At 42.8% G+C, this 13,863-nt stretch overlaps 1 protein-coding gene across 5 annotated transcripts in view; it reads left to right on the forward strand.

The window, feature by feature from the left end:
• DENND5B (DENN domain containing 5B) overlaps nt 1–13,863 on the forward strand; it is a gene marked incomplete at both ends in the record, with an annotated part of 113,053 nt that continues 99,190 nt past the window's right edge. For all 5 annotated transcript variants that reach the window (XM_080631812.1, XM_080631810.1, XM_080631811.1 and 2 more), the window contains one exon: nt 1–112. In XM_080631812.1, coding sequence (XP_080487938.1) covers nt 1–112 — 112 coding nt within the window. The remainder of the gene's footprint in view (nt 113–13,863) is intronic.

A 13,863-nucleotide genomic window follows, 5' to 3' on the forward strand; every position in this document is an offset into this window, starting at 1 on the left:
ATGAGCGGGAGCGGCGCCCCGGGGCCCGGCGCGGCTCCTTGCCGCTTCGCCCACTACTTCGTGCTGTGCGGCATCGACGCGGAGAGCGGGCTGGAGCCCGACGAGCTGGCAGGTGAGCAGCAGCGGCGGGGCCCGGCGCGGCGCGGAGGCCTCGCCCGCACCCGCACCGCTGCGACTGGCCGCGGCCCGGCGGGCTTTTGGGATCCGTTGCCTCAAAATGTCTGCGCCCCCCGCGGAGGAGCGAGGGGAGGAGGAGGGAGGAAGGGGGTCTCCGAGCAGGCAGGAGCCGCGGGGGGCGAGCAACTTTGAAGGATGAAGCGCCCGCCGAGTGGCCGGGGGAGCATCCCTAGAAGCGCAGTGTTTGCCGGTCAGGCGACCGCCGGGATGCGCCCTCCCCGCAGGCAGGGCCCCGCGACCCGCCGTTGGCTCTGGTCCCTGATGGTGGAAGGGGAAAGGGAGCTCCCAGCGGGGACCGGGGGGAGAAGGGTACCCGGGGTTACGGGATTGACCGAGTTTTCTGTTGGGGCAGATGGATATTCTTCCCTATTTGTGCTAGAAAAGGGGGAGAATAGGATGTGGGATCTGGGAAGCACTGAATAAAATAAGAGAATCACATCTTTAATTATGCTCCTTTATTCACATCTTATGTCTATTCAGAAAATAGTCTTCCTGTATCCTTCCTTCTTCCTCCACCCCAGAAGATGTTACAGAATCCAAGAACAAAATTATTACTATGGGATCTAACACATTAGCCAAAATGGTTTTTTTTTTTTGAAGGGTTCATGACTGGATGTGAGCTGATTATGTTGGCATAAGGCAGTATTTCTTCCTAAAGGTCACTTTTGTTTATATAAAAGGAACTGTTGTGATTTTACATAGAGAATTAGGTTGCCTGTAAGCTCAATAGCGAGGCAGAATGCATGAGAGCTGAACGTTTCCTCCTTGAATCAGGAGTCTGAAAGCACGTAAATGCTTACAGTTTGCCATTCCTATGCACTCGTACTGCAGGCAAATGGGTGAATGTGGCCGAAGCTGAAAGCAGCGTTGCTGTCACGATGGGCACCTCTGGGGGTGAGATCACGGCAGGGTCTCTGCTACTGTTGCGTCAGGAAACACCTTGCCTTCTGATTGTGTGAGAGAAAGACTTGATGATGTGTATCACTGATCAGTGTATCCTGGCTAAAGTTCGTATGTTTGTCACCTGTGAAAGAGCACACGCTAGAGGTAGCCCACGGATCTCCAAGTTGAAGCATTAGCCAAACGTGCTTTAATCTCTGCTTTTACACGTGTACTAGTGACTGCAATTGTATGTTTTCAGTTTTGCTGCTTTTAGTAGCAAACTCCTGCCTTGTGAGCCATCTCTCAGCTGATGGCATACAGGGTTTGGTTTGCATAATATGACTTAGTGGGGTTTCAGCTACTTAAACTTTGAGTCATCTCGAACTCTTCTATCGAAAATAGTTTTAAAGCAGTGCTGGCTGGCAGGCTGTGCCTTCCCTCATGAGTACCCAGACTTTCAAACTTGGCTTTTGCTATTTCCCAGTGAGATGTGCTGGTGTGTTCTTGGGGAGCGCTGCTCAAGGACAGCCAGAATGTGGTGAGCTCCTGCTTGGATACAGGACTCATCTCGTATGGTCATTCAGTAGGTTTAGCTGAACTGCTCCAGCAACACTAAAAAGATTTCGAAGCTAAAGGAAGTCTCCCTCTTCATTTTTCATTAAAGGAAAGACATTTTGACACATCTGGGATACTCCTATTTATCAAATAGAACACAACTGTGAATAATTTCAAAGGGAAATTACCAGAAGTAGTTATTTTGGAAGAAAGTGGGGTTCTTTTTATTCCTTCCTCTCTACAGGAAATAACAAGCAGAAATGTCTTTAACTGCTTTAAACTAGGCAAGGTCCAGCAGTATGGCTTGAGCACACAATAATTGTTAATAGTGCAAATTTGGGGGAGACTCTCAGTACCTAGGAGGGTTGGGATATGATAGAGGAAGAAGTGGAATAACAGAAATATGATGGGACTTAATATTGCCACTGAGCAATGTTATATTTTTAGGGACTCATGACAAGAGTTTTCTCCTATCAGCTGGGAGCACAGCAGTTGGAAATGTTAGGGAGGAACAGGGAGTGCTGTGAGCCACAAATATAATGCAGCCATGGAAAAATTAACTCTGGTTTTAGATGTAGCTGAGGGGAGTATTAATGCCACTGTAGGCAGGCAGTAGCAAGATCCCTTCTAGAAATCTGTGTTACAGGTTTCAAAACCCAAGTTACTACAATTGAATTCATTACCAGAATAGGTGGGGAGAAAGATGCTTGAGGAAACAGAAAGTCTATTGTATCACAGGAAACACGGAAATTAAGGCTATTTCTTTCTAAAAGTGCTCTTACAATGTTTTGCAGAAAAAAATGATCCTGTTGTTTCAGTATGAAGTTATGTAGCTGTGATAGCTTTACATCGTGCTCTCCTTGTGCTTAAAGAATTTGTCGAGGTAAGTCACAGCGTCAATGCAGAGTTGCTGTGACTTAAGCCACTGCACAGATCATACCCGATTTAGCGAAAAAGTAATCAAGAACCTGCTTATCTGCACACCTGTGAATCCCTTAGCAGCTGGCATACACACAGTGCCTTGCTTAAGCCAGGTTTGACCTAATGGAGCTGTGCCAGGGCTGAGCAGAGGAGCATGAGAGGGAATGAGCTGAGTATAAGAGGAGCTCTTCTGCAGGGCCTCTCCTGTGAACAGAGGAGCACAAGTCACAATATCCTCGAGGGATTTTCAGCTTCCAGATGGACTCATTGGTGATGAGCTGAGGCACAGGCACCTCGCTGGGGCGCGTGGCGTGCTAAGGAGCTGCCAGTGAGTCAGCTCTGGTGTCATCTGGAGCTCCCTGACCTGCGCCCTCCCTACGCTGGGGACAGCCCAGGAGCCACCCCTTGTGAAGGCTTGCCATGCCTGATGGCTTAAACACAAAACCTCTTTCCATGCAAACCCTCTGCAGTAAAACAAAAACCAAACAAACCCACAGCAAAAAATCACCTACTGCGTCAGGCATGAAGTGAAATGTTTCAGTGATGCTCTTGGAGGCAGGGTGAAGAACTGCATTTTTAATTCTTATTGTAGAGCCATTAGGTCTATTTACAAACTGAAATAAAACTAATGTTTTAAAGGTGCATAAAGTCTTGACATGCCTTTAGGGAAGAGTGACTTGCTTTATATATAGTTCCTTGTTCCTGTGGATGCTCAGCGCTTAAAATAAATTTGGTAGATGAGGATTTTCCACCATTGTTTTTTAATAGGAAATTGCTCCACAGCTGGCTTCTCAAATGGATTCATTTTAGGTTTTAAAATTAATTAGTTTTGAAAAGTAAAAAGCTGTTTACCTAATTGTTCAACTTGGTAGTGCGTACAAGCATGCAGCAAAGTAGCATATGGACTATAATACTGTCAAAACACCTGTGGAACCATCAAAAGCTGTCAGTCAAGGGTGGAAGAAAAAAATGTCTCTCTAGGGACGTAGTTTCCTTTCCTCCCTCATGTAAGCACTTAATAGTTAGAGAGGTCAGTAAACAAAAATGGGGTATTTGATGTGAAGTATCTTGAAAAGCATGAAAATTTCTGTATTGGGTTTTGTGCCCTGTTGAACTCCACTAACATAGGATGAAAGGAGCTTTTCTCTCATATTCAGGGCTGATGGAAAATGTGTTTCAGTTCACTTTCAGCCTCATGCCTACTTCTTTCAGGTAAAGCCATTTTGAGGCTGTATCAGTCTTGGAATTGCATGAGCTTAAATGAACTCGTTATAGTAGATATTTAACATTGCCTTAAACAAAAAGACTTAATTGTTCACTAAATTGTTTCTATTAAATATTTTGTCATACTGTATGAACTTCATCAGTGTATGTGCAAGGCATGAGATTTTTCTGGCTGTAGTGGATTTTACATTTTGCTTTGAGAGCATGTTAAATTTTATAGTTTCTTGTTACAGAGTGCCACAAACTACAATTTAGCAAAATCCAGAATATATACGACTCAATTAAGAAGAAAATTAAGTATCTTTTATTGCGGAAATAATTTAGTGCTCTGGAGGAAAGCAGAGAGAGAATTAGGGATGGGAGTTCTGTTCCCAAGTGGAAGGTCTGTTCTGTGCTCCACTGAGGATGCTGTTGCTGGAGCGGTTTGGAAGGAGAGAGGATGCAGTAAGCTGACATGGGAACTGGGGCCTGAAGGACCGTGTTGGATGGTGCCTTCTGCATCACAGAACTTGCATGTTGCTAGAGTTGTGGTAGCTCTCTTGCTGTGTGAAATGAAAAGGTTTATAGCTGATTTTTCACACATAAACCATAAAATGTTACCTCAAGACTCTCTTTACAGTGATGAGACATTCCATTATCTTGTCTGGTAACATATTTTGCATTGTCTAGTTTTAACCATTGCATAATATAATAAGTTCCCGTATCTTATTGTCCTGGTTCAATGTATTCTTTAAAACTGTAGAGAGCTTCATTACTCTACCTTTAAGATCAGATTTATATTTTCTTTTATTTCTATTCCTTTATAATGAGCAAAGCTGAGAGTGCTTACTGGCCATGCTCATTGGAAATGCTGAGTGTCTTGGGGAAAATAAACACTATTCCTGCCTCATGCTGTTTCCCTACCGATATGCAGGTATCGGGTATTAATTTTCCCCCAGTGAAATGTTACTTCAGTTCATAGTGTTGAAAGCCAAACCGGGCATGCTGCAGTCTGGCTAACTGTGCCTCTTATCTAGAAGGCTCTTATTTTTAGAAAGCCAAAAGACTCTTTTGTCCTTGTGTGCTCTTGGCACCTGTGTGCTCGCGCCTTGCAGAGTCTCCCCGCAGCCTGTGCACTTCCCCATCGCGCTTCCTTCATGCCGAGTCACCCTGCAGTGCCTGGTGGCATTACTACAGAGATACAACTTCTTGTATAGGTGGCTTTTCTGAAAACAAGTGATTGGGGTTTTTCCTAGTTAACTGGAAATAGACTGAGAAATGTCCCTTGACAAAGGAATTTCTAAGCAGTTGCGGTTCCTGTTCATAACTTAGTTATTGTAAATGAAAAGTGACTACAGGAGTTTTGCTTTTCATTTTTTAAGTGTAGTCCAGTGTTGCAGAAAGCATGTTTTTAGGCATTATCCAGGTTAAGTAACCTGGATGCAGGTAAGAGTGGTACAAGTAGAGAAGATGGCTTATACTGTACAGCTTCACAAGATTTAACTTGCCCCTCAGAAGCAGTAGAACTAGATGATCTTAAGGCCCTTTCCAACCCTAACTATTCTATGATTCTATGATTACTGAGGATTTCTGATCGTTATAGGGCTTGTGAGAGGGATAGAACTCAAGCATTTCTCCTGCTCCCCTTGAGAAGCAGCACTCAAATGCACCACTCAATCTTCTGCATTCATGGCTAGAATAAGCAAGTCTTGTGGATGAAGGACTGGATGGAGTAGCTGGCTTATGGAAGTAACTGTTGTAAATTGTCATAATAAACAAGAAAACACTGGCTATACATTTAGGAGACCTGTTTGATAAAAATCTAATTTGGGTTAATATTTTGTTCATGTAAAAACACTTAGTCTGCTTAAGTGTTGCGTTTCTGGTTAAAGAGAGCATGGAGGTAATCCCTACTTAAGTGCAACCTCAACTCAATGCTGAAATGGAAATAATAGAAACAATGTTTTGTGTCTGCTCTCTTCGGTATCTTTAAAAGTGGTAACATGGATAGTTGCTGTAATGGTTTATTCTTAAACATGGGGGTTTTTGGTTGGTTGGGGTTTTTCTTGCTATGGGGAAAAATAGAATTCCATCCTAATGGCACACAGAGTTTTTGGGGTTTTTTTACAGATTTCTGAATTATACATTAAAGACTTAGCTTCTGTAGGAGGATTTCTGCAGCCAAAGGAAACAGTGCTTTCTATAAAGAATTGTCAATATTATTGACAAGTATGATCTCCAGTTACAATTACCTTTAATAAGGAGTAACTCTCTTGCCTACTTGGGTAACGGAATATTTGTGGAATTGCTAATGTCTGTGATGTGTTATTATGCTTTAGTAATAGCACTTTCATTCTCTATATATGCCAGAGAGACACTGGATCTAAATGCTCCCCCAGTCCTGGTGTGAGTATTCTGCTGTACGTTTGTCTTCATCTAATCTTTTTCTACTGTATTCCTTTGAAAATAAGGTATTGATTGGGTTGGAAAAACATCATTATTCCTATCAATAGCACAGATTCAGTAATGCAAAACCAAAAAACATTTCTTGTACTTTTTTTGCCAGGTAAGCTGCTGTTTTAATTTCCACTTAGAAAGACTAAACCCTCTTTCGCTCTCAGAGCCAGTTTCACTGTCAGCATGTGTTGTGGTAGCACTGAAGAAGAAGGTGTGACCACATGAGGGTTGTTTTCTCGGTGAAAATCCTGGTAACTGGCCTGTTAATATTGCAGTAAGTAGCTTTTTTCCTTAACATAGTGAAGTAGCAGTTGTGAAAGTGCTGGCAGGCTGAGCTACTGCTGTCCTTTACAAGAATGACCTAAATCCAACCCTAATCTTGCTCCTGCACATCAGTCTGAAGTTGCTGCTTCCATTCAGGTGGCTTAGTAGTGCAGTGGCTGGTGAGAGCCTTGGTTTCTGGGGCTACAGCTACCTGCCCCAGGCAAAGAGCACTAGCAGGCAGACATGTACATGTCCTGAAGAGTATGGCAGTGCCGGATCAGCATCACTGTGGCTGAGTGTTAGTAGGGAGTGTGAGAAGATGCAGTAATTTTGAGCCTATGCTGGAGGGGAAAGTCCCTGTTGCCAGCAGAGGGAGGCTCCTGTGTTGATGTCCACCTCTACAGTGGTCCTAACAGCACTGGAGGGTGGTAGCATTTGGGGGAAGGAGATACCCACCCCTCTGAAAACGGAAGAGCAGAAACTGAATATGTCAGAATTGCTTGTGGCAGTTTATGACTGTAGTATTGATTTCTTTGCTCAGCTGTTTGCCCCTGAAGCCTTTCTGTCCTCACCAAAGAGATTTCCCAGTGCTGCAGAAGCTGTGCCAGCACCCTGACACCCTGCCCACAGCATTCCTATGCTAGCCTGGAGCTTGCCATAGGAATACCTCGAAAATAAGCTGCTTCAGGAGAGGCTGAGATGAATGCAAGCCGGCAGGACAAGGGTTTCAGGGCTCTCTTGGCTGCCTTCTTTCACCTCCTAGTCATGCACTAATCAAGTTGTCCTTAATGCCAGCTCGTCCCTGAAACTTGCTGGCAAGTGTACAGCCTGCAAAGCCTTGGCGTGTGCTGATGCTGGATATGTGGCTGGCACTCTGCTCCCTGCTGCAGTTGCTGATCTGTTGCAATGAGGGTTGGAGTCATTGAGAAATGTGATGGAAGGGGGGGAAAAACAACCCAACTGCATGGGTGCTTGGGTCCAGTTGATGCTATGGTGTTTGGCTGGTGCTGTCTGAGGTCATGTAGGACTGCTTACGTATGTGGGAAGAAGATTACAAGTAGATTGTTCAGCCATCTCTTGTGCACATGGAGAGGAACTGAATGTAGCAGTCAATATGTGAACCTACATAAAGTCTGTGAGTGTAAATAACTTATTATGATTATTATTATTACTTCAGTATCTACCTCTTGACCAGAAAATAGCAAATAAAATATGTATGGTGGGAAAACTTTCAAACAAAATTTGTTTGAATAGCAAATTTCACTGTGGAAGCAGTAGGCCTTTACTGTGGTATTTTGGTCACATTAGCCATACTGATAATCTCAAAAGTAATTAAGGAAGAAATGATGATGGGTCATCACAATAGAAGACACATACTGGGAAGATGACTAATGTGTGACAGATTGCTGAGGTGTCAGATGCTGGCATGGACGGAAGAAGCTTCTGTTACACTACCAGTATGAAAATATAAACAATTTATGCTCCTTGCTTGGAGTCAGAGATAGTTTTACTCAGCTCAGATCATTATATCTTAGCTGAGAGCTTTCTCATCTTTCTCATTAGGGTGTCCTAGGCTTGATGAAGGTGCCTGGCCGAAAACGTGAAGCCATGCTCCTTCGAGGTGTGAGGTTTTGCTTCTTCCTCCTTTCTCCACCAACCCAATCAATCCATGAAAAATAATATCAAACCATCCAAACAGATGCTGAAAGAGTGAAAGGGAAAGAATATTCCCTTGCTAATATGTACTCTGTGTAGAGCTGGTTGAAGGACTTTGCTAGATCTCAGTGACCTGCTTTGAGTGATAGTATGAAAATTAACACTTAGTAGAATATAGCGTTGAGAGGAGAGGTCTGGTTTTGGTGGATCTGTAGAGAAAACTTGTTCTTTTGCAAAAGAACAACCTTCACAATTTCATACAAAAATGTCAGCAGTTCTTGTCTTCAGAGGCAATTTAAAAACATGTCAGTCTTGAAGTGTGAGCTCCCCTGCTTCCGCTTGGAGCGTGAACTTGGCTTTGCTTTATAGTCATGTTGTTCATCAAATTGCGGTAATAATTCTGGGACCTAGTAGCAATTAAAAAATAAAAATAAGCAAAACCCCAAACAAGCTTTATATCAAATGGATTCAAATCATACTTTCAAGCGGCGTGAGTGGTAGGTTGCAGAGCATGAAAGCTAGAAGAATCCTCTGTCCAGCCCTTCTTGGTATTCTCCTGTCATGTTAAATACTAACATGTGGAAGGGTAAGGGGGCTTAATCTGAAACACCATTCTGTGTAAACAATGACAGGATTAGAAGGAAAGGAAAAAAACGTAAAGCTTAACTGTCATGGGTGTGTAGGGGCTGCTGCTTTTCATGGGTGACTGAAATTATTTGTATAAATTTGCATTTTCCCCTTAGCATCTATATAAACTTATGCTCATTTCCATGCATAGCTATTTTCATGTACAAACTGATTGGCATATGATGTAATGCAATGTTACCTATGTTAGCAATAACTATAATTTCACAGAAAAAGCAAGTGTCACCATGGATGCTCCCTACACGAGGCTGTCCAGGTGTAAGAAGTGCTTCCAGTCTCTTGTTACAGAAAGACAAGAGACTGAGCTCTTTGTAATGGAACAATGAAACCGAGCACTCACTGAACGGGGAATTTCTCAAGGAAGTATTGATCCAATGGGTCAAGCAGTTTGCTTTGGACTGACTGACGTTTGGGATGCAGCTGGAGCCTGCTGGGAGAGGATACTACTTTCACAGTTGAAATAGGTATTGCTTACACTGACTTTAGATGTCTGATGGGTTCTGGAGCCCAGGTTCTTGCTGGCCTGCAGACCATCTGAAGGTCCAAATCCCTGTTTAGGAGCCTATCCTCCTCTTTTTTCTCCAGGTAGCTGCTGAGATGAATCCAGTCAAATGGTATAAATACCTTCTGCTGGGCCCTCTGGTCTCCTGTGGGATGCTTAAGAAAGAGAATTGGGATTTATTTTTTAGATTCAAACTATGAAGTATTTGAGCAAAGAATAAAATATACAATTGAGTAAATATTTGGCCTTTCATTGTTGAGGGAGGTGCAGATTTGCTGATTAGTTACTTATTCGCACAATAGTATTTTTTTTATTGTTTGTATTACAAACAATTCTGTGCTTCAAAACAAAGCGTCAGCTCTGTTAGCATAGACTTTCAGGTGTGATGCTGGCTGGCATGGGGAAAGATGAAAGGCTGTTGCATGGTTTATAGAATGGGATTTTTTGTAATGTAGATGTTGTGCTTTCTCACTTCGTTTATTCTTCCAATATAACTATTTGAAAATATACAGCACCAAGTATTTGGAGAAGAATTCTCACCTTTTAATAAAAGAAACCAAAACCAAACAAACAAAAATCCAAACAAAACATGAAAACCACTCAAACCCCTAAAATGTTGTGTAATCATATGAAGACGAAATGGCTGGTTGTGAGTCACAGTGCTTAAAAACTGCCAGGTGCTTTGTAAAATGACTGATGGTGGATGTATGCTCTGTCACAGAGCTTTGAAAGGGTGTATTCTGCTGTACGTTTTGCCTTGTAAACACTTCAAGAACATCAAGGCCAGCAAGAATGGTACTATGGGGTCTTTAATGCACCCATTTTCAGGTTGTCAGCCTTTGTCTCTAATGGCTAGTGTTATGCATCTATTAAGAGAGAGTATTTATGTCTGGAAAACAGGATAGCAGCTATTCAGCACAGATGAATTACATGTTTAGCCTTTTCCCAAGATGATGCTCTTAGAGATAGGTTTGTCTTACTTGGCATTTGCAAATATGTTGAGTCTTTCTGGCTTTAGCGAGCATGATAGCAGATGTTGTTTGACTCTTAATTCAAGCAGGGATGTGTAGTCTAGTGTTTCTATCTCAAATCAAGGAATGACTAAGAGCTAAAGAATTCTGGTATAAGGAATGCTATTAAGTAATCATTTTTTCCTGTGTAAGTATGAACATCTGCATAGGGTGAGGCAGCTGTGGTCTGCTGCTGCACTTAGCAAAAGGGAAACAGTGATGGGAGATGTTAACTTTCATAATAGCAGTTCTGGTTAATAACTTACTGTCATTTCTATGCCTGTCTTTGTTTCCTTTCTTCCTAATGCTGCCCGCAGGGTGATGAGTTGGGAGGGGAAAGAGCAAGCCCTGCTGAAAATTGCTCAATCTAACACACTGTTAAAACAACAACAAAAAAACCTTCTAGCTTAATGCAGGCTGAACTTCCCATGAAAACTCTGCCTTAATGAGCTCAGACCCCTCAGCCCTGCTTTGTCCCTGTCAGCAGGTGAGAAAGAGCTGAGGTCCCTGGTGTGGATGCCCTGGCTGTGACCCAGGGCTCAGGGCCCTGATTAGTTCAGCTCTTGTGCTTTCGGCAGGAATAAGAATGAGAAAACATCTTGTCTTGGGGCCTGCGTGTATTCATGTTCCTTGCCTGCAGGTCTGTGCTGGCACAGGAGGAGGCATTTGTCCAGGAGCTGGGAGAAAAGGCACAGATTTAGATCTGTCCCAGAGCTGAGAATGAATTGCTTGGAGCAACTATCACAGTGGAGTGTCCAAGATACATCATATTTGATAGTGGTGAAGATCTGAAAATGATTCACTATTCAAAATCTGTCTTGGGTTTCAGTTATTGGTTAGTTTTTTATCAGCACTTCATGCCAATGACTCCTGACTGTGTCCCAGCATTGCTTGTGGTGCACTGATAGGAAGCTGACGCTAAGCAGGAGACCATCTGTGTTGTTAATAGTATAGTGTTATCACACTTGAAACTCAGCTTGTGATTGATAACATGATCACACTAGACCTGTTTCCTTCTTTAAAAAAAAAGAAGTCAAAAAACCAATACTCCAAACCAGTCTGTATCCTTATCCACCAACTTCTGAGCACACAGATCAATTTAATTTTGTCAGAGGTGAAATTGTAAAGATACAGGGGTTTTTTTTGGCTAAGTCCCTGCAGCTAAAGCAGAGATCCTAATTAACCTTCCAATAATACAAAGGCTGCAGGGAAAGCAACAGCACTTTATAAAGCAAGAGAGGCCCCTCCATGTGGGTATCCTGGTAGGCTAATTGGCAACTACATAGCTGGGATCCAGGCAGAGCGTGTGTTGTCCCATGCCCATCTGGTGGGTTGGGGAAGGAAGGGTAACTCTTGGTGCTGGGGGAAGGAGGGAAGATGAGAGCTAACAGCCTGGTGTGAGCAAAAGGAGCTACAGATGAGAGGTCCTGGTGTCCTGTCATGTCATTCCTAGTGCTTTTCACCCATACCTGTGAAACCATACAACTGTGTTAATGCCATCTTTCTTAGTCTTTCCCTCTCAGCCTCGAAGAGTATTTGTTAGGGGAGCAAATTCTGCTACAGCTCCTACAATGTGATAACAGGTGGTGGAAGCAAAGCTACATCTGGTTGTTCACTGGGTCCAAGTCCTCCTTCAACCTAAATGGAAGGATATAGGAGCTTGGCTATGCTGGTGCCGTTGCATCCAAGAGATGTGCCTATAAAAAAACACTTTCCCCTCGTCATTCCTGCCCAAATGCACCAAATGGGAAATAGAGCAGCAGAATATGCTGGGGAAGGGTGTTTTTTACTTTTTTGTTCCTCCTTCATCTTTCCCCTTACCACATTTAAAACCAAACCCACTCATCCTCATGCTTTAGTGTTTCTAAAAGGTATTCTGATCTTTCCAATAATATTGTTAAAAGCCAACTGTATTCTGATATATTAAAGTGCTAATGATGCATAAGGAGTCATAAAACTGTATCCAATGCATTAACTTTTTAGTAACACTAGTAAAAGGCAGTACAAGGGATGGCTAATCATTCTGCATGTATAAGTTGTCTTGGAAGTAAATGGCAATATTCATTTGAATCTGGCCACTGAAGCAGCCTAGAAGGAGATAGCATTGCCCTGCAGTGTAGAGGGAGGTTGACTATCCACACATGATTAATCTGCTGATACCAAAGTGGCATCACTCCGTGCTTCCTGCAAGCTTGTAACAGATGAAAGCATTAATGAGCCCCTGGGTAACTGAGACTATGCTCGGGGGGCTATGAGGGGAAATCAGAAAGGGTAAATGTTGCTGACTCAGTTTTTCTTTCTTGTGTTCCCTCTATGTATTTTTTTTCAAGTACTGCTTAAGTAATTGCATGTTAAAGTGAGCATTTAAAAATGCCTCTTCATGTCACTAGCAGTAGCAGAGCTGTTTTGTGTATGTTTGACCAGCTGGGTTATTTAAGCCTTTATTGTTTCCCTGGACTTTCTCTACCTGAAATTTGGATCTTCAGATGTGAAAGAGTGACTCTTGGTTAGTCACTGACAGACTATGCTGAGTCTTAGTATGTTACAGAGAGAGGTTGGGGCCAAACCTCCCTCAGGGCTGGCCAGGTGATCTGCTAAGCCATCTTCTTTTGAGAGGATTCAATTAACTGGCTAGTAAGTGTGTAGAGGTCTCTGAGGGCTGATGATAATTTCCAGAAGGTTTGGAAATTATGCTAGCCTTAAGAGAAACCATTTCAGGAGGCTAACTTAGCTTTGTCAGGGTTGATTGTTTTCTATTTTCACTTTCTGAATATATTTGATAAGAAAGAGATTGCAGCTAAATTTAAGCAAATTCTTGCATTCAGGACTGAAATTTCTGCCTTCTTTTCTTTCTTACTGATAATGGTCTTGCTAATGCATTGACATTCTACCCCTAAAACTGTATTATCTGTTTTATTTTGTGGGAGGTCATTGGTTTCACAATATTGTGTAAAACTGAAACCAAATCCTCCTGTCTGCAGCTGCAGTGTTAAATAGAGCATCACTGTCATGTGGTGAGCATGGCTGTCAAAACACTTCGGGCAGAGTGGGTAACATGAACAGTTCTTCTATGCTTAAATATTTATAGAAGAAAATGCAAACTCAGAATGCTGCCAGCAGACAGACATACTGCTTAAATATATTGTTGTGTTGGTAAGGGCACGAATCTTTGTGCTGCAGCTTTAGGAAGAAGACAGCGAGTTGCCTCTCCTTGCACAGGGGCTCAACGGTGTATTTTTTCTGCACATAGATATATATGTGCAGAAAAGGAGCTGGGAGTTTGAAACTTCAGAAGATAAACAATAGCTCTACGCACAAGTGGTTTGCCTGCCAGCTCTCCCAAAACAGACTGTTCTCTTTGCCCACTGGTCTTCTGCTACAACAGCAAAAGCTCCGCACAAGCCCTCTCTCGCATGCCTAGCCTTAAGGGCCAGCGTGTCTTTATTTCAGGTCCTCTGGTGCAAACAGGTGGTGAACTGCAAGCGACGAGATACTGAGGAGAAAACCATGTAATTAAATCTGGCACTGTAGTATAGTAAATCTCCTTGGTATTCTTTAGCTTCGTAGAGCCTTTCGAGCAATACACAATGG

Source organism: Psittacula echo, assembly GCF_963264785.1.
Source record: "Psittacula echo genome assembly, chromosome: 1".
NCBI classification, from domain to species: domain Eukaryota; kingdom Metazoa; phylum Chordata; class Aves; order Psittaciformes; family Psittacidae; genus Psittacula; species Psittacula echo.